At 40.9% G+C, this 27,960-nt stretch overlaps 1 protein-coding gene and 1 long non-coding RNA gene across 4 annotated transcripts; one reads left to right on the top strand and one right to left on the bottom strand.

Moving 5' to 3' along the window:
- Positions 1 to 858: 858 nt before the first annotated feature.
- PIP4P2 (phosphatidylinositol-4,5-bisphosphate 4-phosphatase 2) lies at positions 859 to 26,816 on the top strand. Of its 3 annotated transcripts, XM_079983207.1 has the most exons (8): positions 859 to 1,088; positions 14,824 to 14,972; positions 16,843 to 16,949; positions 18,677 to 18,800; positions 21,251 to 21,303; positions 23,095 to 23,185; positions 25,081 to 25,167; positions 25,273 to 25,402. In XM_079983207.1, the coding sequence occupies exons 1-7, from the start codon at positions 983 to 985 to the stop codon at positions 25,123 to 25,125; spliced, it is 675 nt and encodes a 224-aa protein (XP_079839333.1). In that variant the 5' UTR covers positions 859 to 982; the 3' UTR covers positions 25,126 to 25,167; positions 25,273 to 25,402. The 3 variants fall into 3 exon arrangements, with proteins under 3 accessions (XP_079839333.1, XP_079839332.1, XP_079839331.1); XM_079983206.1 differs by lacking the exon at positions 25,081 to 25,167 and having other exon boundaries at positions 860 to 1,088; positions 14,827 to 14,972; positions 25,273 to 26,816; XM_079983205.1 differs by lacking the exon at positions 25,081 to 25,167 and having other exon boundaries at positions 861 to 1,088; positions 25,273 to 26,816.
- LOC307219767 lies at positions 4,701 to 18,723 on the bottom strand. Its single transcript, XR_013840528.1, has 3 exons — positions 18,623 to 18,723; positions 10,764 to 13,143; positions 4,701 to 4,779 (listed from the first exon to the last, which is right to left on the bottom strand). It is a non-coding gene; the product is annotated as an uncharacterized lncRNA (long non-coding RNA).
- Positions 26,817 to 27,960: the final 1,144 nt, after the last annotated feature.

The following is a 27,960-nucleotide window of genomic DNA, read 5'->3' as shown; positions in this document are numbered from 1 at the left end:
GTTGTAGTGTAGCAACTCCTGGAGAGTAATACCTGGTCCCGCATACCTGCTTTTGGAGGAGATATTCCCTCCATTGCATCTGATCACTATGAGGACTTTGATGTTGAAATAAGAACGTCAGAGGATGCTTTCCCCCCTCTCCCAGCCTCTTTCTGTTTTCATGCAATGTCTTTCAGAATGCAAGCCTGAGAGCAGGGCCTGTTTGACTAAACCCTAGTAAGCTGATTTGGGAGCTTTTGCCGGAGTTGAAGGGGAGGTGGGCTGAGAAGGCCCTAAATAGGGGGGGGGGCGTGTGCTGGCCAGGGTGATGCCCCACAGATACTGCAGACTCCCATCACCCCTAGGACCACACGGCAGCTGGGACTCATAGACATGGGGAATCCGAAACATCTGGTGGGCACCACCTTGGCCTTGCCTGCTTTAAATTACATATACCGTATACATTATGGGAAACAGGAAAGGGAGGAATTTCTCATTTAAGATGGTGCTTGCTCACTGCACCTTTTTAAAAAATTTATAATATGCTGCATATGCATTAAATTAATCTGTTGATGGTGATCAGAGGCACCCTTTCAATGCAAAGTTTCAAAATCGAGGAGTCTGAAACGCTGCATTCCCCCAAAGGCGCCGTATGCACTCCTACACGTATCAATGCAAGTCTCTCTCTCTTCCACCCGCAGCAACTTTTCCTGGGATTTGGCCGCAGCGAGCAAATCCTCGGAGCCCCTCCTCCAAGCGACCCATCGATTAACTTGCACCTCGGAAGGAGCCGGGGCTAAGCTTTCTCCCGCCCCCGAGAAGCCGGGCTTGTGTGTCTCTGTGTGTGTCGTCCCCCCCCCCCCCGCTCTGCCTCTCCCCTCCCCCGCCCTCCCCCGCCTTGTGACACGCACATTGTGCGAGTGTGTGGAGAGGGCTCTTCCCTCGCCAGCCTCTCTCTCTCTCTCTCTCTCTCTCTGCTGCTGTTGCTGCTGCTGCAGTAGTCATGGCTGCGGACGGGGTGGACGAGCGATCGCCGCTGCTGTCAGCCCCCAGCTCGGGCAACGTGACGCCGACGGCCCCGCCGTATTTCCCGGACAGCAGCCCAAGAGGTAAAAAACGGCGAGGGGGGGGCAGCGTCGCCCCACCTGGCTGCCCGCACCCCAATCTCCAGGTTCCCTTTTCTACCCCAGAGAGAGAGGTTTTTATTATTATTAATTAATTAATACGTATCATTATTTGCATGCACGTTTGCCCCCCAAACTCCTCCTCGCCCCGGTGCCAACTTGGGGAGAGATGGGCTTGTTCGGGTGCCGATCTGGTTCGCTGCTGGGGGGGGGTTCGGGACCCGCCTTTGGGTTTTCGTACCATTGCAGGGTCCCCCCTTTCTTTCCCTGCATATTCAAGGAAAGACGGGGATTTTCTTGGGGTGGTGGAGGAATGAGTTTGCAATGTGTGTAGCTGCGTGTCTTTTCTCTTGTGTGTCCCTCCCCTCCATCAGCCATGAGGATACGTACATGGTTAATGGCAAGGAAAGAATCGATCACGCAGGCTTCCGCACTCTTCGCGAGTTGAGTGGGGGGGCCTTTCCCCCCTCTCTCTTTTGCTTTTAAGGTGTGCGGGGGAAGGAGCGGGGGGGGGGGGCAGGGCAGGCATCGGCGGCCCACATGGCTCTTGTGTCCTTGAGAGAAGGTTTTCCAAGAGCCTTTCATTCAGTCCGTATTGCTCCCCGCCTCTCCAGTTCTGCTGATTCAGGGGGCTCTTCCCTAAAGGACAAGGTCAGGCACACCAGAGACGACTTTTGAGGCTGGGGGGGCCTCGATCTTTGATATAACATGTAAATATTCTCTCTCCAGCCTGTTCCCCACCCTCAGCCTTTCTTGATTAAATAAAAACACACGCCCATCTCGGAGTTAGTTGGGAAAGGGCTGGCTTACGATGTGGGAGATGAGAGGAGATAACGCAGCTCAGTACAATTTATCAAAGATTATGCAAGTGCCAAAAAGGTTCCACAAGGCTGGGATGTGCCCCTGTGGCTGGGATGCAGGCTGTGTGTGGTTTCTGATAGAGATTTAGCAAGCTGAATCTGACACTTGTGCCCTTTGACCTGGAAGCACTTGCTTCCCTTCTTTAGGTACATGGGGTTTGCCTGATTCTCATTTGCACTCTTCATATGCCCACGAAACTCATTTTGATCACCACTCTGTATGTTTAATGGTGGAGATCAGCTACTGAAAATAGGTTCTGATGTGCAAGGATTTCCCTTTCCTTCTCCCTTTATCTCACCCTTGCCCTTCCACTTTTTATGATGGTGTTGGTGATTGCGATGTGGTCAAATAGATGGTTTAAATCACAGCTGACATTTATTTGCATATCTTGATGGCTAGCTGTATCCTTAAGAGTGGTGAATAGGGAGTAGGATTTGTTTAGGCATCACCAGATGATATGTCAACAGCAAGGGTTAAGGACCTAGTAGATCCAGGCCTCTGGTTCTGCCAGTTACTTACTGCCATGTCAGGGATGGGGAATCTAAGGCCCTCCAGACATTGTTAGACCATAGCTCCCATCATCCTTTACCACTCTCCAAGCTGACTAGGGCAGATGGGAACTGTAGTCCAACAACAACTAGATGGCCAGAGAGTCCTCAGCCCTAATATGTGTCTCTTAAGCTCTGTAACAACAGCTAAAGTTCTGTTGTTTGGTAGACTCCTGTTTGAATGGTGCTTTGTGATTATTATTATTTAGTTGTAAGGCAGACTTGGAGCAGAATGAGTATAATGTTTGAAAATACATGCGACTGCTTAATGAGATTAAGGGGTTAAGCCAAATTACACAGTTAAATTCAGGTACTGTAGCCAGCAGGGTGGATTGATTTGCAATCAAACTTCAGTCATAAATCATCAAGAAAAACTGCCACTTTCAAGTTGTTGATTTTAAATTAAGGCTCCCATCTGCACTATGTGTTTAAATCATTTGGCTTTCCCCAAAGAATCCTGGGAACTGTTAAGGGTGCTGGAAGTTTTTTTGGAGATCCTTATTCTTCTCTCATTTTCCAGAGTTCCCTGGGAAGGGGGAAAGATTGTTAGCCCACTCTGGCCATTGTAGCTTTGTGAAGGGAACAGGGGTCTCCTAACAATTTTCAGCACCCTTAACAAACTACAGTTCCCAGGATTTTAGAAGGGAAGTCGTGCTTTAAATGGGCATTGGATGTGTTTTGATTATATGTGGATCTTCCCTCAATGGGTTAATCTAACCAATTACAACATTTTAATTTACTACACAGACTGTATCTGAAACATGTTTCTTAGGCTTCAAAACACTCTAGTAACTAGCGAGTAACCCTATTGAACACAGTGTGGCTTCTCTCTGAGGAAATGCACATAGGTTTGTGCTGTATTACCCCATCTAGGATTATGGTTTTCCTATTTTGGTGGAGAAAAAGCTGTAACATGTTGTGATACCCATCAGAATCCCAAATCCCTTTCTCTGCTCCCTCAGTAAAAAAAAGAAAAGAAAAAACTGCAAACTAGTTGAGACTCAACCAGGCCACATGTTACTCATGGATAATTCAGCTCCTAGAGGCAGGGAGGTGAGGGCAAGTGAGGAAAAGGAAGGCCCTTAATCAGAAGCTTGCAAAACTTCTCAGAATCCCTAGAAGAAGGTTGTAGAACCCTGGGTGCAAAATACAGATCTAAGAGAATGTACTTCTTTTTTGTATTGCTCCTTCCTCTTCTTATTTAATTTCCACTCTGCCTCCCTGATCTCATTCACATCACATCAACACAAAGCAGCTAACAATCCAAACCTTTTGCTCATTGCAGCTCATGTGGTTTTGCTCATGTGTTCCTATCTACTTAGAGGCAGATGAAGCCCCACATTTCTAACAGAAGCAAGGACTGGTAGTTATTGGTCAGAGCATTTTATTGTCAGGAGATAAAATAGGAACATCCTTTGTTGTATGGATACAGAGAATATATTTATATCATTTGAAAATGGAGCACACAGAAGAGTTTGTGTAGGTAAAGAACATGGAAATATGGCAGATTATGTAGGTGAGCACTGTGGATGTTCTTTCTAGTGATACATTGGAAAGGGACATAGCTCAGTGGTAGAGCATCTAATGTGCATATTGAAGGTCTCTGTTTCAACCCCTGACATTTCCAGTTAGGGCCTGGAGAAGTGAACCCCTCGAGAGCCACTGCCAATCAGTGTGGACCAGTACAGTGGTACCTCGGGTTAAGTACTTAATTCGTTCCGGAGGTCCGTTCTTAACCTGAAACTGTTCTTAACCTGAAGCACCACTTTAGCTAATGGGGCCTCCTGCTGCCACTGCACCGCCAGAGCACGATTTCTGTTCTCATCCTGAAGCAAAGTTCTTAACCCGAGGTACTATTTCTGGGATAGCGGAGTCTGTAACCTGAAGCGTATGTAACCGAAGGTACCACTGTAGTTTCCAGTTATCTAAGTGCAGGCGCCAAGAAACAAACTATAACTTGAAATGGCGGGAGGGAGCTAGAAAGTCCTCGAGGCTCAAAAGGAGACCCTCTCCAAAGCCCAAAAAGGACGCCAGTGAGTCAAAAGTACAGAAAAGAAGACGCCCAAGGACTCCAAAATTGCATGCGGGAGCTCTCGCTGTTACCCAGATCTATTGAATTCAGTGGGGCTTACTCCTGGGTAAGTGGAGTTAGGATTGCAGCCTACATTGGCAGCCATCACCACAGCTTGTGATAGCAAAATTCCATATTTTCCACCATGAGCTATGTGAAAATGCAGTTCCTCAGCTTCATTGGATGACCTCAGGTTCTAATATTATGAAAGGGGGAGAGAAGGAAACATCTATCTATTTACTTTTTCCACACCAGGCATATTTTTTTAATGTTTCTGTAATATTCCCTCATAGGAGAAATTATTCAGGCCCCTGATCATTTTGCTTGCCCTTTTTTTAATCAAGCCCATAATAAGGAAATAGGACATGGCCTCTTGATATAGCATATGACCTCCTAGTGCCTCGTTTCAAATGCTTGACCTCAAATATATATTTTTCCATGAATATTTATTTTCACAGGAAAGCGCCTTTGTGTTTGATTGAAGGCCTGAGATTCAGTTAAGAGATGATGACTGCTGGACCATGTATTAGCGCCACAAGAGCAAGCCTGCATGAGCCTGGGCTCACCCAGTTCCCTCTCCTCTGCCCTTGTGGCTGGGAAGTGGGCTTCAGCCAAGGCTGGTTTTCCCTTTTAATGAATTCCACCTTAGCATTGCATGGTTATCACAAACCTGGTTTGAAATAAACTGGCTAGTTTAATAAGGCAGCATCACAAGCCATAGTTTGACGTTGGCTTGTTATGAAACATGGCAGAGTTTGTTTTAAACCAGTATCCCTGGTTCAAGCATAACCCTAAACTAGGATTTTAGCAAAAGTGAAAGTAACTCTGCTGAAATCCACCTTGTGTCTGCATGGAAGGAGGGAGCATACAAGCTTGATGCTTTGTTCAGGCTTGGCAACATAATGTTGTGTATACAGTAATCACCAGCAGTATTGATAAGAGAAAATAGTATTTAGATTTCATGTAATTTAGGCTGCAGTCCTAACGCCATTTACCTAGGAATAAGCCCTAATGAGGGACGCAGGTGGCGCTGTGGGTTAAAGCCTCAGCGCCTAGGGCTTGCCGATCGAAAGGTCGGCGGTTCGAATCCCTGCGGCGGGGTGCGCTCCCGCTGCTCGATCCCAGCGCCTGCCAACCTAGCAGTTCGAAAGCACCTCCGGGTGCAAGTAGATAAATAGGGACCGCTTACCAGCGGGAAGGTAAACGGCGTTTCCGTGTGCGGCTCTGGCTCTGGCTCTGGCCAGAGCAGCGATGTCACGCTGGCCACGTGACCCAGAAGTGTCTCCGGACAGTGCTGGCCCCTGGCCTCTTAAGTGAGATGGGCGCACAACCCCAGAGTCTGTCAAGACTGGCCCATACGGGCAGGGGTACCTTTACCTTTACCTTTAAGCCCTAATGAATTAAACCTACTTCTGAGTAGACGTGGTTAGGACTGCATTTTTCCCTTAATGAGAGATGTAGAATATATAAAGTTTTTTTTTTTAAAAAAAAACAACACACCAAATAAATAAATATGGTTTAAGTCACCTAAAACATGCATTTAAAATGATGACCTTCAAAATATTTTTAGGAACCCCGGTGTCAAGTACAAAGAAAATCCTGTGGCACATAATAGCACTCCAACTAAATGAGGCTGTAAACCTGCAGAATGTGATCTGGCAGCAACACAAAAGTGAACCTTCCCTATAGCGGTGCCAACTTCTGGAATGCTCTCCTTTCTGTGATTTGGGAGTGCACCCAAATTTCATTAAAAACTCATTTGTTTGTTCAGGCATTCTCTGACTAGTACATTGATTCTGCTACACTATACCATTAATGATACCCATAATACTTTTTTAAATAAAAGTGAGATGGTTTTAATGAAGTTTTGTTTCTATCTCTGTAAACTGCTTTGAGATTTAATTGTAATGGCAAGCTGTATAAAAAAAAACCTATCTAAAGAAATAACCCTCACAATCTTCAACAGATAGGAAAGATGAAAGCCACACTTAGCTCATTATTTGGCTGCATATTTGGCAAGTAAGTACTTGTGTGGTCAAGCCAAAGTGAAGTACTTGAAAAACTACATGTGCTGAAATCTGGGCAGCTTAAAAAGTGCTAAATGTTAGCTGGATAGTGCCCTTAGTGATTTCAGACAACAAGAAAAGGAAAAAAACACATAAGCTTCCTTCTTACTAGGAAGCACATGAATACATTTTTAATACTTAACATTTAAATAAATATAGGACAGTAGCATTCAGTGTTAATAGGACATTCCTGAGCGAAGAAGTGTGTGTTGGTAAACACTGGACACTAACATACTTCTTGTGGGAAATTGCTGTCAAACATAACTATGCATGAGTGCTAGTTAGTGCATGGAAGGGTTAAGACCAGAGAGGTCTGTTCCTAGACTCAGCTAGGTCACATCCCCTTACCTCTGTGAGGGAGGAAGTGAAGCTGCTTCTCTTCCTTTCTGTCACTCTCTTCTAGCCATGTAACCAATCAGGACGGATGTGTCTGAACTAGCTCCAGATTTCAGACCAAATGTCTGAAACTATATTCAGTATTTTGTATTCCTTGTTTCTTCATGGATTAACACATGAACCAGACATTTGGATTTAGTAAGTAAAGCTTTTTAACTTACTCAACAGTGTGTGTGCTCTGTTCATTGCTAGATAGGTAAAGAGAGGGGGCAAGAATTGTAAGCAGACTAAAAGGGATATGCGAAAGGGTTTAACAACCTATATATATATCCCATGCTATGCTGCTGGTTAACTCTGAGAGTGTTTCTAACACTGCTGAGGGATCTCTCACACTCTTAGAGTGTGCAAACTCCCACGTTTTGAATCTAGGCACCCAGCTGATACTTTTGTTAATTACTCATATGTGGGTGAGATCTTTTTCCACCTCCACATTTCTGACATATAATTACAAAGCAGCTCTTTGCTTTGGCATGAACATGAACACTAGATTCTACAGTCCTGTATCTCTTCATCTTCTAATAGTTGTCCTTTTAGGAAATGAGTTTAATGTACTTTTTTATGTTGTGAACCTATTTCAGATTTTCTCCACACTTAAAAGTGTAACAGATATTTTAAATAAATAAAAGTTATTGCCAACTTTAGAAATGGATTCCCAAATTAATGAACTTAAATGTGTGAATAAAGGATAAGAAATGATAAACAATGAAATTGGTCAGAGCATATGCACAAAACAAGGACCATGGTGCAGAGATAATAGTGAAATGTGATATAGTCATTGTGAGACAGTGATGACCATCCTCCAGGGATTCTCTTGTCTGTAAAAGCTTATACACAGCCATGCTGGTCTAGTGAATTTGTGGGTTACAGGGAAAAAGCCTTCCTCATTAATATCAATGACAGGGGTGGAGTTTTGCATGGATAACGAAGTGAACATGTGGTGCTGCCATTAATAATAAAGTGAGGAAGTCTGAGCACATGGTGTGGAGGTTCCTTCTGTGCCACGAGACTATAAATCTTTGGGTTTGAGAAGTGATGAGGAACGTGTGACATCTCAGATGTTGGACATCTACAAGGATCTGTGCCTTGAATCAAAGTATTTGTGGTGCTGACAAGAACTATGTGGTTTTTACTGGACAGCCTACCAGTGTAATACTTTATCTGATGGTGCATATTTTGGCTTCCCATGTAAAATCATGCCAATTCAAGAAGATCCATTTTAAGACTACTGGATCCGACTTCTACCCAGAGATCATGGATAAGTTATAAGTGTGCGTGTGTACATGTGTTTATGCTTTCTGACCATCAAGAAAGGGGAGTGAGATTCAGGAGATGGGGGAAAGACACAGAGAGGGTGGTACCCATAGCGCAATCTCAGATTCCAAATGTGTTCACTTCACTGGCTTATAAAGTGGCAATCCCACCTGGCCTTACTGCTTTTGGCACTTATACAAAGCCACCACTTAAAATCAAGTGGGAGACTGCTTGCCCCCTGCCCATGTCCTGTGTTGTTCTGAGGGTCCCTAACCCTCTGGAGTGGATTTCTGTGGTGCACAGGAGGACACAGTGGGACAGGAGAGGTAATAAGTATCCATTGCATGAGTGAAAATCTGCTCAGGAAAGTTAAGATCCAAGTCAGTAGCTGGTCCAAAGAGCTTAATAACTTGACGACATATTTGAACCTGTCCCTGCTACCTGCCCAGAGCTCCATCCATTACAACATCATATAGAATGGGGCTAGCTTCCAGTTTCCCTAGCTGAAGACTAGGTGTAGGATGCTAGGGGTGTTCTGTATTTAATAAATTCATGTAATTCGTGCACAAGGAATTAAAGTTTGTCTTGATTTATGTACAATTTTAAAAGCAAGCCCAAGTGACTAGCTGAAAGACTTCTTGCTAAATAGGGCTCTGCAGCCTTGCTCAGTTAATACAAAGCAATTGTGCCACATGGTTAACTGCACACAAAAGAGACACTTCAAAACAAATTATACTGAAGGCAGAATCTGTGGGATCAGTTGAGGAGTGTTCTCATTTTTCAAAAACGAAAAGCTTGCAAATGCTTTCCTCGCCTAGATGTCAACACTTGTGTCAAGGCTGTGGTTTCTCTGTAGCCATTTCGAATTCTCCTGAGCAGTGAATGCATCTAGTGGCCTTGATTGCAGGAGCCTTGTCTCTGTGTGTCCTGATAATAAGATTGCTAATTATTTTAATGGAAGCCTGTCAGAGCTGGCATACAGATGCTAACCTGCTTCATTCCGGTATCTCCTTCTCAAAATGCTGCTGTTAGTGTAATGAGTTCTGCCTCGTCAGAAGAATGAGATTGTCCACATGCATTTTCTTTAAGCAGAGATCCTGCTGATAGTGATGTGTCTTCCTGCAGCTGAGCATACCTGTGTACTTCATAAGTCAGTGGAGAATAGGTGGCGATAATGGAGAACTAGTGATAACTATCTATGGCCACCAGATAGTAACAGGTAGACCATGCTATGTTTTATGCTAATCTAATATTTTAATTGTTGACATTTACATCTGCCACATTTCCCCCCTTTCATCAAAATGGGAATCTGTAGTATCCCACTCATGTATCATGTGATTCTACCTAATCGAGGACCACTTACTCTTGTTATTGCTGATTAAATTGTTACTCTGGTGTGGTTCCGGCCTGGGTAGAATTTTGGAATACTATTCTTGAAAACACTGGGTTCTTCTGAACATAAATCAAAGAAGAATATAGGTGTTTTGTATCTCCCATCCTTGGCTTCATATTTGACCAAGGATGAAAATGTGCACCCATTATTTAATTGGATCTAAGATAAAAAGAAGAGGAGTTTTGGTTTTACTTCTTGCTTGACCTAATTATCTCCTACCTCCCCTTTTAAAAGAGTGGCTGATTGACGTCGATAAGCAGCTATAAATCTCTCAATGTTAATGCCAATGGTATGAATCAAACTTTATTACTTCAAGGACGCTGGAAAGGCTTGTAGCTTGTAAAACTTACAAGACTTACTGGAAATAACCAGAAAACAGGGAACAAAAGGAAGAGTTTTATGCACATTTCATCCCTGCCAGTATATTCTCTATTGAATAATACATCGACCCATCTTTATGTCTCAGGTTACTGGCAAATCTTGATTTATGTTCCAGGAAGTGTTTGAAACAGTGGCAGGATCCTTTACTAACCTAGCTTCTACTTCTGTTTACTTGTCTGTCCTAATAAACTCCTGAAGTGCTACTAACTTGGTGTTGGAGATCCTCTAAATGGATGTTTTACAAGGTTCTTGTAAGCTTTTGCTGACCTTTTGCCCAGTTCACAATGCACCTTGCTTGACTAAGCTAAATGCCACTGTTGCCTCCACAACTGCTGAAGGAAACCAGGTTTCCTTGTATCGTAACATGTACAGTAGGACCAGATGGAGAGTGACCTGGTTCACATGTTATACTTACCATGACCACATGGATGCGCTGGCTCCTGGAGAGGAACTTGCATCTCTCTGGGCTTTTTAGCTCTGCTCAGTGAGGCAGCTTTGCCATGTCTGGCTTAGCATGTTTTCTGAACTGCGGATCATGGTGATGCTCTCTTCTTAATCATGATCTGCAGCCAAGGTCTGTCCTATGGTTATAGGTCATGGTTAAGTAGGAGAGATCTTAAGCATGATCACAGGCAGGTGGGAAAAGATGGCAGGGCAAAGAGGGTGAGGCATTGTCTGTTTGCCTTCACTCACCTGTGTTTCCCAGTTTGATGGGCCTGCAACAGCCTCTCCACTTGAGCCAGAAAGCAAAAAGACTCCTTCCTCCCTGTCAGCCTGGATAGCTCAGTTTGGTGCTGATAATGCCAAGGTTGGAAGTTCAACCCCTGTATGGGGCAGCTGAATATTCTTGCATGGCAGGCGGTTGGACTAGATGATTCACAGGTTCCCTTCCAGCTCCATGATTCTATGACTTGGCTGTGCAGAAATGTCTTTGAGAAGGGCTGCCACTGTTGCCCCTTGGCTCAAGTTAGGAATTGCCTGGCAGAAACTTTTTGGACTATATTTGGATTCTTCAAGACATCAAGCGCTGGAGAGGTTTTGAACATATTTTGACGAATGTAGCTCTTCCCCCTATTTTACACAATCTGCAATATCCCATAAATTGCTCAGGTGGATTTCTTTAGGCTTTAATACTATCAGAGGTCAACATACTTTTCTGATAACTTTTATTGTCCTATTCTGTAGAAAAGGGCACCTGGGAATCCAAGCCAAGGTGAAGAATACTTTCTTCAGCCTTTTCCAGCTGGCACATCTTTGGGTCTCTCTATGCCAATTTTGGTGACTTGCAAAAACAGTTGTTGGTAAACACTGTCGCTGAGTATAGGGGGATACTTTTAATGTCTCACATAAGAGACACTTTTCTGTGCATGCAGAATTTAGATTTCTGAGAAATGTAGTGTCTTCTTGGTGAAGGAAGGGCTGTAGCTTAGTGGTAGAATTCGGTCCCAGATTAAATCTCTGACCTATCCAGTTACATTTTTAAAAGCATTTTAGTAGAGATGGGAAAGATTTCTGCCCAAGTCCCTGGAGAGCTGATTTGAATCAGAGCAGAGACAATACTTAGCCTGCTGTTCCAATGGCTTTGCTAATATAGTCCCAGTCCCTTATGAAAAATATCCATATGCAGGAAAGATTCAAGTGCTGAAACCAGAACAGAGCATGAACATGAAGAAATGTATACAGTCAGCTGTGGTGCATGTACCTGATGAAGTAAACTATAGTTCACAAAGGTTATGCCATGTCAACATGTTAGTCTTTAAGGTGCCACAAAACTTTGTTGTGCTTGAGACTATCTGTGACACATTAGTAGGAGGGCACAGAGGTTAAGTTTCCCTGCCTATATCTGTTGGTACAATAAGCTCCAATCTGTACAGGGAGAACTTGTAGGAATCAAATCCCCATCCCAAGAGTATGGCTAGAGTGCATCTTTCTAGTGATGTATGAATATAACTTGAGTTTTCTGTTCTCGGGGTTAGATCCTACCAGTTAAGTTATAGTTTGATTCATGTGGATATCATGTCAGTTGCTGGAGAAGCAGTTATAACATCCCATGATACCTTCAACAGAAGCTGCCAAAGACTCATGAAAGCTGTTCATTGTGAGAACATCTCCTTTCCGAAAGCCCTTGTGTTGTGCTTATTGATGCTGTTCCTCATTTTAGACCTTAATCTGTGGTAAATATGTAGTCCGTATAATTATTAAGCATTGGCAGTGTACCTGACACTATACAGAACTTTGAATCGACATAGAGGGCTTATAGTTGACCTGTGCATCTTCCTGAAGGGTTGGTCTGATAGCTCTGGGTGTATGACTGACCTTTCCTAGCAAGGTGCTGTATTATAATCAATTGCTCCTCTTTCTGTTCCTTCTGATTTACACCATAGACAAATCTTCACAAATGCATTTGAAGCTGGCAAGCAAATTCTCCAGAAGATAAAGGACCTGTTTTTGCAAAGGAAGTTAGAACAAAGGTTTTGTAGGAGAAGTGAAAAGTCAGTTATGTTTGAGGGAAACATTGCATAGAGCAGAGGGATGAGGGGCTTTAAACTGTTGTGTAAAGTAAGAAGGAAGGACTGTTTGGGAATCAATGAAGCTTGTAAGGAGGGTTAGCAAGGAAAGCTTGGAAGACTATTTTTGGTATAAGAACAAGCAAATATATGTCTGGAAAGCAGGCACTGGAGTGAATGAGAGGCACAGTTGGCAGAGCCCTGGGGAGGAAGGAGACGTCAAGGGTCTTGGACAGAACTGCACACCAAGCCTAGTAACAGGAACATTTTGTACTGTGGGCAGTTCACCCCCTGCCCAATCTCATTTCACTTTTAAGTTGTATACCGCCTTTCTCTATTACTATTAACAAGCCGGTTTACAACAACAAAATATACAACGAAGATCACACACCTTACAATAATCTGATCCAATACAAAAAGGTCATAATAAAAACATAACCTTAACATAAACTCCGCTGGGAGGACTCACCAAACGCTTTGCTCTTGGGCCCATGATTATCTGCGGGGTCTGGATGGACTCTGCAGGTCAGGTTGGAGCTCCAGGAACATACAATTCACTTGTAGCCCTACAGACAGGAAAAACTCTGGTGTACTGAAACCCTTGCATGCCCTCTGATTTTCCCCATGATCAGTTGTAAACTTATATTTTACTCACTGTTCTTCTATTTTTTAAAATTTATTTATTGATATCATGATACATATATGAAATATTTACATAGTATTGTTCTATATATTTGGTGGGGTGGTGGTGATGATGGCAAGCATTATAAAATCTAGGCTTCTTTTTCTAATTTCCTATCAGTCTACAATGCTATGTTGCATCACAGGTTTTTTTTTTATTAACCATTTTTGATATTAAGAAGGGAATTAATGTTTGCCTCCTGTACTTAGCCCTTCAGTAGTCCAACTGCCTCCCTGCTTGTAACTGTTTACAGTATTGCAGAAATGTTACTGGAGCTGTGCAGTGTTACTGGAGCTGTTCTGTCACATCATATTGCTTTCCGGCTTAGTGATGGGATGTCCTTGCAGCTCCTGTATTCTCATGCCCTAGTTTTGTAACCACATGTGGTGTGCAACTTGGTGGAGAAAAAGAAGCTGCTTCAGCCATTCAAGTAAATGGAGGGGAAAGGGTGGTTTAAGGTACCGTAATAATATACCTTTGTGATACAAGGAGTTGGAAATGCAGTGAGAAATGCTCAGGAGTTTATTTCTGACAGCATATTCAGATGCTCAGAAAAAGGACATAGTTCACTCCTCGTGGGACAGTATGAGTTCAGAATGGAAGATCACACACTAGCTTTTTTTGTTACCTGTGATTATTTTTGTGGAAGAAAAGCCATATTTATTTTACAAAAAAAATCTTTGTTTTGTTCTCAGTTGGGGTACAAGCCAGGAGGGGAAAAAAATACATGTTTGCATTTCTTCTTCTCAGATTTAGCTCAGGGGAGAGCAAGGGAGCACTTTGGTAGCAGGACTTGCCTTCAACAAGGCTATTTGATTTCCGAACAGCCATTTAATTTGAGAGCTGGGAGGAAGAGTTGAAATTTAAACAGGAGATGAAGTAATCATCTGTGAGATGTTACTCATTCTGCCTTAAGAGTAATTTGGCTTAGTCTGCTCGCTTTTGCCTTGCACTTCCTTTTGCCGAGATTGATAGGGAACTGAGAGGACTACTTTAGTCCCTGTTGTACTTTATCTCAAGTGAAACAATGTCTTGATTTCAGCAGTTGTCTGTTCCTTGATTAAAAGGTGTTGTTTGGCATAATGGACAAGTGGGTTATCTGCAAGGTTGGTGTTATCTATTAGTTTAATGTTGCCTGTGCAACTGCATGTTGGACACTCAGGACAGACCAAAGGAAGCACGTACTTAACACAGCAGTTAAACTATGGAACTCACTAGCACAATAAGTAGTCATGGCCACCAACACGAATGCCTTTAAAAGGGGTTTACACAAATTTGCAGAAAATAAGGTTATCAGTGGCTGATAGCTTGTATCTTGCTTGTAAAGAAGTGGTGAAAGTGTTATTGCACTCCAATCCTGCTTACAGACTTCCCACAGACATTTAGCTGGACACTGAGTGTAGGAAGAAGATGCTGAACTTGCTGGGCTTATAGTCTGATCCAGCAGAGCTCTTCTTACATTCTTATGATGCTTTGGCTTTCATTTTATTGCTAGGATTATTCTCCAACTCTTTCACGTGTTTGCTTATTCTGATGCATTTTACTTTTCATCCTTTCCTTGCAGCAGAACTCCCGCCACCGTATACCGCCATTGCCAGCCCAGATGCCAGTGGCATTCCTGTAATAAATTGCCGTGTGTGCCAGTCATTAATCAATTTGGAAGGGAAGCTTCACCAGCATGTTGTCAAATGCACAGATTGCAATGAAGCTACGGTAAATGACTTTGCTCTCGTGACATGTTTTATTATGCCCTTTCACAATAGAAGAGATTCACATCGGTGTGACTGCTCAGCAGCTGAGAATTAGCATGCAGTATGAGGATCATTTGGATGCAAGGAAAGCCACTTTGAGTAGAAAACAGTAACCAGATGATGATGTAACTAATTCATAGATGCTACACTTATGGAGATAGTAGTTCCCATGGCCTATAATTAAGTCCGGAATGAGTAGCTTCTCTATTTGCAGTCCAGTCTAGGTGTGGTCAGTTTTTGTATTCTGCAGTGCTTTATGCAGATCTTATAGTTTGCCAAACCACCATTTTAAGAGCGTAAAATCCTGACTGCCTACTATTATCACTAAAATGTAAGAGAAAGAAAAAAGAGCATCTTCCACTCACTCGTATTAACAATAAAAAATAATTCATCAGTCCTGGCTTAAACATGCACATTAATATAAGCAGTCCATATGTCCAAATAGATAGCCAAACAAGATTGACAATTAGAAGATGCACTTTCAGATACAGAAAGGGAAGTGAGATCTTTGGACCGCTGGGTAATAGATGGTGGACCTCTCTTTTTTTCTACTGTGTGTGTGATGGTGGGAATTAAAATTAACTTTCTATCTTTAAAAACAAAAAACCTGGATATAATGGAAATATAAAAACATTAAAATAAGTGCACCCAGTCAATAAACTTTCTGTACTAACACGTAACTGGCTAATGCTGGTCCAGCCCTTTGACAAGTAAGGCAGTATTCGATGCACTTGTTCTGTTGGGGCAAGGGTTTAGACTTGTGCAACAAAACTCCCTCTCCCCCTCATCCTGTGCACAGCCTCCCCAAATCTGTTCCAGAGGGTTGGGGGAAACCCCAGAGCAGATTTAGTGGGAGGCGTGTATGCAGGGAAGTTCTGTTCAACAAGCATAAATCCTTCCTGTAATGGAGATATTTAGCACAGCTTTGGATGCAACCCATAATGCTTATGTGTAATTTATGCTCATGTGGCTGGCATGTGCACCTGTAGATAGGATTATAATCTTTGTTATTGTTTCTGAAGTTTGCTTAGATTTTTATTGCTGTTATTTAATTGCTTTTGTTTTGTCTAGCACTTCCTTTAACTTGTAATTAAAGTACTATTGGCATGTAAGGATATATATGCGTGTGTAACAACTGTTTTCATGTGATTTGCACCTAATAGTACCATAAACAGCTTGTGGAGTCCAAACATCATCCTGTGCTCTGTCCATCCCCAGTGGCATGCTGCCTGTGGTTTATTTTTTAAACATAGAAGTACATTTTTTTTTAACTTCATGCAGTACGTTTTTCTTAGCAGAATACTGTAATGTCCTGCATGCCAGCTATTGCCCTAACACTTCCCTCCCACTGTTGCAGTTTTCTTTTCTATTGACTTTTTAAACCAGATTGTTCATATCCCATGCACGCTTCCATCTTGACTAATATTCATCAAATTTCTGTTTCTTCCTCTCCCTAACACTGAAATGGCCCAATAAGTGGTGGAATCCTCCCTTTGGCCCCCTCTATTTCAGCCTTGTAAAATCTACCATTTCTGCACATTTAGTTTTTGCCTAGTCTCAAGATTGCACTCAATACTAACAAGTGAATGAAGAACAAAAAGAAAGCAAAAGAAATGTAAAAAGTGTTCTAACAAATAGGTGCTGGCACAGACCTGCCTTAAATTATTTGAAATATTGCCATGCTACAATCATTTGCTGTGCCTTGAATATCTATGTAGTCTTCCACCTTAAGTTTTAACTTTTCTGTCGGTCTGTTTAATCACTGTAGAATATTTTTCTTTTGACGGTCAGTACATTATATATGTAATTGCTTTTTTTTTTGTTTTGTGTAGCCAATCAAAAACCCTCCTTCAGGGAAAAAGTATGTTAGATGTCCGTGTAATTGTCTGCTTATCTGTAAGGATACGTCACGGAGGATAGGATGTCCAAGACCCAACTGGTAAGGGCAAACCAAATTATAATTTGCTTTTTCTCTTTGGTTTTTCACACACACAAAAATGGTCTGACTATTGTGCTATAAATAGTATAAAGAATAAAAAAAGAATATTGCCTCTGGCTATTTCTCTGTTTAATGTTTCACATAAATTTGTGGTTGCTAACCTCTGCAGAACTAAATCAATCTTTACCAAGGACAAAGAAGAAAAATAACTTCTGCTTCTACTGTGCTAGAGATTATGGGAAAGACAGAAAGATGGATGCCTCTTGCATGAGATAAAAGGCAAAAACATCATATTTGATATTAGGAATGGAACAAGTAAAGAAGTGGCTGCAAAGGAACCATTGGGTGCATTTAAACCGCACACCCAATGGTTTATTAGCTGGTGGGGCTTGCATTTGGCACATTTTTTTATTTTGTACCAATTACATGCCCTGCTGGGATTGCCTTACTGAGGAAACTTATGAAATTAGGGGCTGCAATTGGCACCAGTTGCAGTGATTGTCACTGGCTGCAGCTGCTGCTGGGATTCACTGCACTCCAGAGTGCCTGGCCAGGAGCCCCTTCCCCCGGTGTAGCCAGTCCCTGCCACCCTGGAGGTGGCTGTCAGTGCTGATCAGCTGATTGGCCCTGGCTGCTGCACCTGCTGAGATTGTTTGCAGGGGTCTTTTTTGCAGACCAGCTAGGTACTTCTGTGGGAAACTGCTAGATACACAGCTATTACAGTATCATTACTGCCTAACAACTACAAATAACCCATCTTTTCTCCAGTAAACACTTCTTACGTACTGAATGTAGTCAGATTGATTTAATACTAATTTTATTCTTTATAACACAGAAGTAATAAGACCTCTCTTTGTAATAGGCAGTAATGGTGCAAGTCTATGAATGTTTGTTCAGAAATAATTTTCAATATATTCAGTAGAGTTTTGGTCCCAAGTGTTTAGAATTGCAGTAAATCAAAATGAAGCAGCGTAGGAAAGAGGGGGGTACTTCAGTATATCCAGGAGAAACACAGTAAGCCAGTGTATTAGTGCACACTGCTGTTTTATGGAATGCCTAATCCTATATTGTGTTGGTATAGGAGCAGCAGAACATAGGATGTATGTTAGGAGCCCCAGTTCAGAACTGTGTAACACCTTACTCCCTACTTCCAGTAGTAGGAGCCTCGGCTGCTTCCTGTGCCAAGGACTGCACTAGCTATTGATGCTGACACACTGATGATATTTGGGGAAACAGTGGGGCTCTGTACTGCCCCAAAGTACCCATTTGCCTCTACAAATAATGCATCCAAGTGCTTGAGAAAGGGTTCAGCCAAGGAGTAGAATGGTGGCTTATCTGTGTAATGGTATGGAGCTTAGACAGTGCATACACTGCTGCTTTAGTTTTGTGGCCATTCAAGTTACAAGGTGGTAGGGTTGCTTGAGAAAGACTGGCTTCAAGGCAATGTATTCAACTTAGATATCAGTGCCTAGTGAGCAAGGTGATATATTTGAGGACTAATGCATAAAGTATGCATCTCTACAACAAAGGTTTGTATTGTAACCTTTTCAGTTTTGCCTTATCTGTTTTGTATCTTAAAATGTTGCTTGGGTTTTGATGCTAGAACAGGCCCATTTTAGGTGGGCCAAATCGGAACAAGCTTTCATTGTTGAAGATATATGGCTAGGGAATACCTTTTTTTCTGTGCTGTATACAATGACATGATGGGTTTACTTTTCTCCATACAGTAGGCGAATCATTAATCTTGGTCCAGTTATGTTGATTCCAGAGGAGCAGCCAGCACAGCCTGCAATCCCTGTTCAGCCAGAAGGCACTAGAGTGGTGTGTGGGCACTGTGGAAATACATTCCTGGTAAGTAGAGTCCAAATGCCTTATACGAGAGGCATCACTATTTACTCTCAAAGAACCAACTCATTTTTGTCAAGCAATTGGCTTTGTAACTCCCTTAGGATATTCAGCCTGTGTTTTAGTTTTCTCTTCTGCCAGTTGCCAGAGCTGGTCTCAATGTCTGGGGTGGTTCCCTAATAAAATGTTAGCTTTTCATCTAAGAATATGGTTTTTCTTCTGTCTAGATGGAGATGTTCAACATTGGCATGTTCAGTTAAAATAATTAAGCTGCAGATAATGTTAAAGTCCTCTCCATAAGCTACTGGCAGTCAGTGTAGACTACAATGGGCTATTAGATGGACAAATAGTTTGACGTGGTTTAAGATCTCTTCTGATGTTAATACTTTAAACAATTTCCTTAATCAGGCTATGTTTCGTTTCTGGTAACTTTCTTCAGTTGCCCTTTCCTCTTGAGACCATTCTCTGTGGAAAACATTGCAGACAAAAGGGGGTGATCTTGATCAATGCTTGAAGTTGGAGGAAAAAGGAAGTGGGATGATTTTGATTTCTATTAGACCAAACTTAAATTTAGCCTGTTTTCCATTAACCATCTTTAACTGCATAAGCTGTCTGCTAACAAGTTTGAATTAGTGCATTCACACTTTGATAACTTACTAATTATTTCCATCATTACCATGAAAAGAACAGAGTTGCTATAAAGGAAGTTAGCACCATAAATGTATATGGCACAATATTAGGCATCACGAGACATAATATTAGGTGTGATGTACCATCAAAAAGTTTTTAGATATTTGTATTATGGAATTGTTGTTGTTGTTTAGTCGTTTAGTCGTGTCCGACTCTTCGTGACCCCATGGACCAGAGCACGCCAGGCACTTCTGTCTTCTACTGCCTCCTGCAGTTTGGTCAAACTCATGCTGGTAGCTTCGAGAATACTGTCCAACCATCTCGTACTCTGCCGTCCCCTTCTCCGTGTACCCTCAATCTTTCCCAACATCAGGGTCTTTCCCAAGGAGTCTTCTCTTCTCATGAGGTGGCCAAAGTATTGGAGTCTCAGCTTCAGGGTCTGTCCTTCCAGTGAGCACTCAGGGCTGATTTCCTTAAGAATGGAGAGGTTTGATCTTCTTGCAGTCCATGGGACTCTCAAGAGTCTCCTCCAGCACCATAATTCAAAAGCATCAATTCTTTGGTGATCAGCCTTCTTTATGGTCCAGCTCTCACTTCCATACATCACTACTGGGAAAACCCTAGCTTTAACTATACGGACCTTTGTTGGCAAGGTATTATGGAATTACCTGCACGTAAAGCCGCAGAGGCAGGGCAAGAACTGTAGTCTGCATGATGATGTCCCTTACCCAACCATTGTTATATATTAATTGTCTGCATATGACATTAAGTGTAGGTATGCTGGGCATCGTTTGCCCAAAACAGCCTGGCACGCCTAATTCAGCCCATGGACTGAAGGTTGCCCATCACTGGTTTAATGTGAATAAGCTGTATGCTGCTCAAAAGTTCCTGTGGCACTCCTCTCTTGCTCCAGCTGCTAACACACCACAGGCAAAACAAGTTAAGCCTCTGGCTACCATGTTGTCTGAGCCCAGATTTGTGAAGCTGAAAGTTGGAAGATTCAGGACAAACAGAAGGAGGTGCTTCTTATACACTGCATAGTTAAGCTATGGCATTTTCTCTTCCAAGGTGTAAGTAAGGATGGCCAACAATGTGAAATGCTTTAAATCGGGATTAGACAAATTCATGAAGCAAAAGACTATTGTTGTATACTACCTCCAGGATCTGGGGAAGTGTGCTTCTGTATACCAGTTGCTAGAAATCAGATGGCGATATTGCTGTTGCACTCAGGTGTAGCTTGTGGTCTTCCCATTGGTTGGCCACAGTGAGAACAGGATGCTGGACTAAATGGGCCTTTCGTATGATTCAGCAGAGTTCTTATAACGTTCTATTGGTGCTAATAGCAGGTTCAGTAGGGGTTTTTTTTTCATTGGGACTGCAGTTTTGAGTGAAAAGGTCCTGATCTTAGCCAGAGGCCACATGGTTTTTAAAATAAACATATGAATTGGAGGATGAAGAACTGCTAAGGAGTACCAACAATATAATCCTAGGGGATGCATGTGTCTAGTTTCGAAGGAAGAGTAATAGCTGCATTAGTGACATGAAAGTGTTACTGCCATTTATAAACAGAGCGTATAGTACGTCAGACATCCTAGTAAGCAGCAAGTCATGGGAAATCGTTTTGTAAGGAAATCCCAAACCACAGAGTGTGGGGATACTGCTTGCAAAAGGGCATCCCAGTGACGGAAGGAAACGAGAAATAAAAACTAAGTGAAGCATGAGAAGTAAAATATTGTGCTGTGATTCCCAGTGACATTTAACACGAAGCAAAATAAACAGTTTTCATACTGGCATTTTTTCAGCACTTCCTTCCTTATTTATTACAGTGGATGGAACTGAGATTCAACACTTTGGCAAAGTGCCCACATTGCAAAAAAATGTAAGTTTCAACAAGTGCTTCTACTAATGTTGTTATTTTGGCGGATAGTATATGTATTTGAAATATAATCCCTCAGTTATTGGATAAAATATTTGTAAATGCTGATAATGAATGTCAATGCACCCTTCTCTTGTCATTTCTAATTTTCCTTAGTCAAAAACTATTGAAAATTATTACTGAATTGGAAATGCTTGGATACAGAGAGAAACAGTTGCTGAAAGAAATATTAATTTCCTATTTAGCATGAAATCGTATTTTTAAAACCACAGTTTTGGAGCAAGTACATGAAGAGCAAATAAGTTTTTCTTTGTTGATATGAAAAATATGCATGCTACTTTCTTTAGTGCAGCAATTTAATTAAACTAGAAACAATAATAAAAAGCAATTTATTACCTATTTTGATTATTGTTGTGATGGTCATTTTGATAATGCTTACAGATTAACCTGATAGAAGTTCTTACTGGAACACTTCTTGACGATGAATAGGCTTAGAACAAAAAACAAAACAAAACCGTATCAGTAAGAGAACAGCCTTCCTGGAACAGTAGCAATGACATCTAATAGTGCTACTAAAATGAGTGAATAGTTTGCACTGTATCATTCTTGCAATTGGTCGTGTGCACATTTTAAAATGAAGCTATATTACAACTTTCTAACTATAATTCAGAACAGGAATTGCATCCCGATTCCTTTGGTACTTTAGTGACGTGGTAGGCTTGTGGTGGTGTGAAACCTCTTGCCATACTGACATAAGAGTGGTGAAACACAGGGTAGGGAAGTAGTGACCAGACAGCATCTGTGAGCCCAGTCCAGGTTGAAAGGGTACATGGCTGAGCACAAGTGGGTGTGCGCACGAGGGTAAGAGAGGGGAGAGGGTGGGGAGCTGATGGGGTTTTTGGAGTGAAGGGTGACATGAAATGATAACATGGGAAGAGGACTAAGGCACAGGAAAGACTTGGAAACTCCTTGGTTCAGGTATATCTTGTGCGAGGTGAACGCTCTTATCTCCTTGCACATTTTGAAGCCGTTTAAATGAGGAACAAAAAATGAGCAAGGAAAATGAAGAGTATCAAGATAGTTCTTGATAACGGGGCTTGCTGCAGAACTTTCTGTACTTGGTATAGATATGTAATTTTAACCACACTGGAGGTGCAAAATAGTTCAAACAACATGACATGTATAAAGTTTTGTACATGACAATCAGCTGTGTGCAGAAAACAAAAGTGACCTATGAAGCTCATCTAAATAAAACTACAGAATTTTCAAATCACCTTCTTGACGGTAGCTTTAGTCATCTTAGTTAAGTAAGGACCAATAGAAAGCCCTGGGCACCAAGGTACAAGCCACATTAAGTAGTACCCAGGGGACTTCATCTTTTAGTTTGAATACTTTGAAATTACTTATTGTAGTAAAGCTGCATAAACCAGGCAATTAAAAAGAATTCCAGGAACATTAAAAAATAATAATAAGTCACACGCTAGGCATATGAGCCCTTTCTGGTCTTTTAGTGGAGCGTTTGAGCATTTGAACAATCACATGACAGCTTACAGATTTTTTTGTAAGCAATGTTGTTGCTGCTATGAATTTAATTGGGACATCTGTAACCTTCCTTGCTCCAGAATGTGGTGTAACTTTGAAATCCAGATTGAGATTAGACTCTTAACAAGCTTAAACTCATAACTTCCATCAGGGGAGATGTAGAACGTATACCCTTTAATGAATCCTTTATTAAAAGTCGAAACTGTTTTTGTGTTTTTTTAATTCTCGCTGTGGCATACTGTTTGTTTGCAGTTCTTCTGTTGGATGTGCACTTCCACGAAGACGGTGTTGTGCATATATTACAATTGGAATGATATTTATCTTCATTGGAGTTGGATTAACTGTGAGTAATCTAAATTAAATCAGTAATGGTATCCTGCAGTTGAACAGAGCTAGTGGTATTGTTGTAGTGGTGCAAAAAATTGGGACTCTTTGTTTATGTGTCCTAAAGGAATTCATAAGCTGGTGTGTATCAAAATGTATTTTATAAGCCTCATTCCTACATTTCATATTATCATGCATGGCATCATAATGCTGCAAAATAATCTCAGAATAAAAATGGAAAACTTTTCTGTCATTGGGAAAGGCCCCTAGTGTGGCCCAAACTACATACTGCAACAGCTGACCCATGTTTTTCCCTAGTGGTATTCCCCAGTCAAATTTAAATTGGATCCTGTGTTGTGGTTTAAAGCAGGGATGGGTAGCTCTACTGCATGTCAGCTGAGCAGCTCAACAAAGCCCACTGCCCCTCCGTGTCAGTTCTGCAGATTGAGGTACCCACCCCAATTTAAAGTGTCAAAGGGTATTGGAGCAGAGTTGGGGGGAAAGATAGCAGGGGCAAGGATTTTGTCTTGTACATTCCACACACAGCTCAAGGAACATGTGGTGATGGTGGATCTATGCTCAAATACCTGGCTTTATCACTATTATATGTAGTTTGGGGCTATCTCTATCCTCAGTCTGTCCAGATGGGTATCCCTTTCCTTGCCCACGTTGCCAGGAGGGAGATACTGAATAGCTTTCAACATATGTAGTCATTGGAGATATAAAATAACCTTTATTTTGTTTAGATAACTTCTGCTGTGATTTGTACACACAGATGCTCATGCCCTTGGTGATGTCACTCTAAACAAAGAAAGTGCAGCTAGTGTGTTGAATGCAAAAAAAAAATGTGGTTCCTGGCTTCCTTAAATTCTATTCTGATCACGAAAAGGATCAATAGCTATAGAGTTACAGTTATGTCCATTTTCATCTTATTTGTGCCTTGTTGCATGAATTCTCCCATGATACTTGGAACTGTAGTAGGAACTTGTTGCACTGATGTAGGCTGGAGTTTTATACACACTTAACTTAGGAGCATGTCCGTCTGAACTTAGAAAACAAGCATATGCAAGATTGGACTGCAGATGTGCATGGAAGTACTTCTTTACTCCTGGGAAGCTGTGACCTAACTCTGAAAGGGCAACGTCCCCCGAAAGATTTTATGGTAACTTTATAGTGCACTGTCCTCAAACGAACCAAGTTACATAAGAAAAATATATTGACCCAAGAGGTGGTTCCCCACATTGTCTACTATGCATGCAAATATGCTTCCTCGGCCTGAGGTGAGATGAGCACCACATCCCGTAGCTGTCTTTGACTGGACTCAACAGTCCAGGGGTCCTTTACCTTTTACCTATATATTTTATGAATGGCATTTAACCCATTGAAGACAGCAGCAGGAGGGGGTAATTGCTATATTGCAAAGCTCTGTTAAAGGCAAGGCTTTGAGGCAAGAACTGTAGCAGGAATAGCAAAGTTCCTCAAAAAAGGGAGCTGGAATATTAGATCCCCCCCCCACCAAAGTTTTTCTTTTTTAAGAAGAGCAAGTATATTCCAAGACAATAAATGTAAGTTGTAAAATATAGCTTTAAAATGGTAACTTTAAATGTCCAATTTATTATTTTATTTCACAATTAAAATACAAAATTTGTGGTGATCAGGGTTGTATTTATTGTTACACTAAATATGATGGGAAGTATGCCTCCAGCAAACTTGTATAATTGTTTATGGTGTAATTATTATGGACATCTCAGTAAGTTTGACCATTCCTATACCCTATACAGTACTTTCATTGTTTAGAATGTAATTGGTGTTCTGTGTCCAAAGACACATGTTCTTTTAGGTAAAAAACTAAAAAAAAAATCCTGAGAACTTACTGAGTATGAAATGCAAAATAACTTCTCTCTATGGCAATAGATTTCTGATGTGCTAATAGGAAAAGGCTATCTGTGTCCCAAATAAGTTAACTCAGAACAGACTGCAATTGCTTCAGAAACCTATAAGGTTGTTATTTTTTCATTTAAGTATTAATTTTATACCAATTGTTAATGCTTCACCTTAAAGATTTAAATGATACTTATTAATTGGTGTTCTTTTTATTTTTAACAGGTTGGTACGCAAGATTTTGCCAGAAACTTTCATGCCACTTATGTTTCTTGGGCTATTGCTTACCTCTTAGGCTTGGTCTGCCTAATTCGAGCCTGCTACTGGGGAGCCATAAAAGTCAGTTATCCAGAACACAGTTTTGCATAGACTCCTTATGCTTTCTTATAGAAAATGGAGATTTCTAGAGGGTCTGATAATATGAACTGAGTAACTTAAATATTTTTCCTTTTAATATTTCCTTTCTGTTACAAATAGTTATAAGGCTGGGGATCCTTTAAGAACAAATGTTCATTGCACTACATTATATGCAAATAATTTGTTTTGCTGCTAGATTCCCAACCTCTAAATACTAAAGCTTTGTTTACACTATCATACATCTGTCTTAAAAGTACTGTTGAATTTAATTCCAACTACAGTATTCTTTTACTATATTAAACAGTCTGTGCCATTTGAGATGAGTATGTAAAAGCAAGGTGTTTGAGTTTCTACAATTGCTTCACATTTGTATGTACACTTACAAACTGTATCAAAGCAGCCTGCTTTAAAATTTTAAGCAATAAGCATTTTGCTTTAACTGCTTACTGTAACTTCTACTTAAGAACAAAGTGATCTTACTAAGTGTGCATCATTTTGAAGAATGGAGCTTTTGCTAGGTTGTCACCATTTGTAAACACAGTATGCTTTCAAATTTCCAAGTCAAGGTGTAATATTTTGGTAGTCCATCTTAAGAAAAACATTAATTTAAACACAATTAAAATTCAGCTTGGATAATTTTTTTTCTTTCTTTCTTTCTTTCTTTCTTTCTTTCTTTCTTTCTTTCTAGGACCCTGACACTTAATATTTTTTATCTTTTTACAGGCAAAGCCATGATTGGATTAATGGAACTTAATTGCTAGCAATTTGTATGAGTTCCTTTACAGGGTCTAAGTAAGGGAAGCATTTGATATGACTTGTTTTATAAATTTAGATGACTATAGGGTGCTGTTGGGTTACCTCTCAGTTTGCTTGGATTGTGGTTTATTTTCCATAATAGGAAAATAATTTTCCAGTCACTGCAAAGGGAAATATAGCTTTACACTAACTAATAGGAAATGAAATAGAGTAAACAGTTACTCTGATCATTCCATAGATGTATAGCTGGTTAGTATAACACTGAAAACTAGTTGAACAACTAAAGATGATTTTCTTGAGGTCACAAATAAATTATGGGGACCAGTTATTGCACTGCCCATCTTTGAAGTTTTACACAAAGTGTTTTTTAAAATTCTGAAGGAATACCCTGAGCCCTTTAGATTACAGTAGTCCTTAGATAATGGGAGTTGAGGTTAGATAAACGTGAATGTTCCAGGGTTGTGCATAATATTTTCAGTGATCTATATTCCTGTTTGGGGGCAAAGTGATGCTTGGGTGAGGATTTGGAGCACAATAAATGTATCCTTCAAACTGTAAATGAAAGTCTTTGTATAATGTTAAATGTACAAAAGCAGTAGCTCAGGATTACCATGTACCTTTTAAAATACACTAATAAAGATTATTATTCAAATCTATTATTTTTGGATTCTCATTGGGGAACCTCTGCGGTGGGTTCATTGAACTTGTATGCCAGTAGCCAGTGATTTGGGATTCATAGGAAAGACACTGTGAAGAACAAGAGGGGGTAATCTTTCTTCCATGGGGTACTGTGACTAATCCCATGAGGCAGGATAGTTTAACCCATTAATCACCAATGCAGGCCCTCGGAAGTAAATCACATTCAATTCAATGGGGCTTACTCCTAGGTTAGTTTGGTTATGATTGCCACTTAACCACAAGCAAGTCTTTTTCACTGCAACATTTTAGTTCATACATGTGTATTTTATACAGGAAATGGTAATAGGTGTGTCTTGATGAAACTATGGTCTTATAAGAGCCCACTACTCTAGTGCACTGTATATGCTGCTTTCCGTGAAGGCTGCACAGAAACTTCAGCTACTACAAAATATGGCTACTACGTGCTGAGGATTTTTTCTGGGAGCAGTTGAAGGTCTTTTTCATTTACCCAGGTCTTTCAGTGACATTTTTTTTAAAAGTTTTGCTTTATATGTATTATTCCTGGAGAGAGTGCTGTTGCATTTCTATTTTTGATCCTTTAAAAATAATACTACACACTAAGTGGGTCTAGATGTCATAAGATTTAAAATCAACACATCAAGCTTTTTGAAACAAATTTTAAAAATAATAACAATAATTTGTTTTGACCAAATATACAAAGAAATAACATCACCAAAAATGTGTTTATTGTGACCAGAATAACAACTGAAAGGAACTTGAGGATGTTAAGGAAAATGACATTCTAAAAGTAGGTTTCATCTGGAATACTTCCAAGACCTTCATAAAATGAAGAAACATTATCAACCCTGAGGCTTGAAATGAAAAATCTATAAGGGCAATGGAACAGCCAGTTGTAAAATTGGCACTATATTATAGTATATCAACCTTATGATAAGACTATTTTCTCATTGCCAAAGTCATAATGGACTTCAGGTTTTTTTTAGTAAAATATTTTAAGTTCCCAAGTGCATGTGTGAAATGAGCAAGGATACACTATGAAGAAAATGTAGACCACCATAGTTGCTGTGATATTTTCATCATGAAAGGCCTCTCTCTCATAGCTGGTGGGCACTGAAGGTTAACTGTATATAAGACAGTTTA

This window comes from Podarcis cretensis, assembly GCF_951804945.1.
Source record: "Podarcis cretensis genome assembly, chromosome: 7".
Lineage (NCBI taxonomy): Eukaryota > Metazoa > Chordata > Lepidosauria > Squamata > Lacertidae > Podarcis > Podarcis cretensis.
Note: the sequence above shows the minus strand (reverse complement) of the source record. Positions and strands in the feature narration are given on the sequence as shown.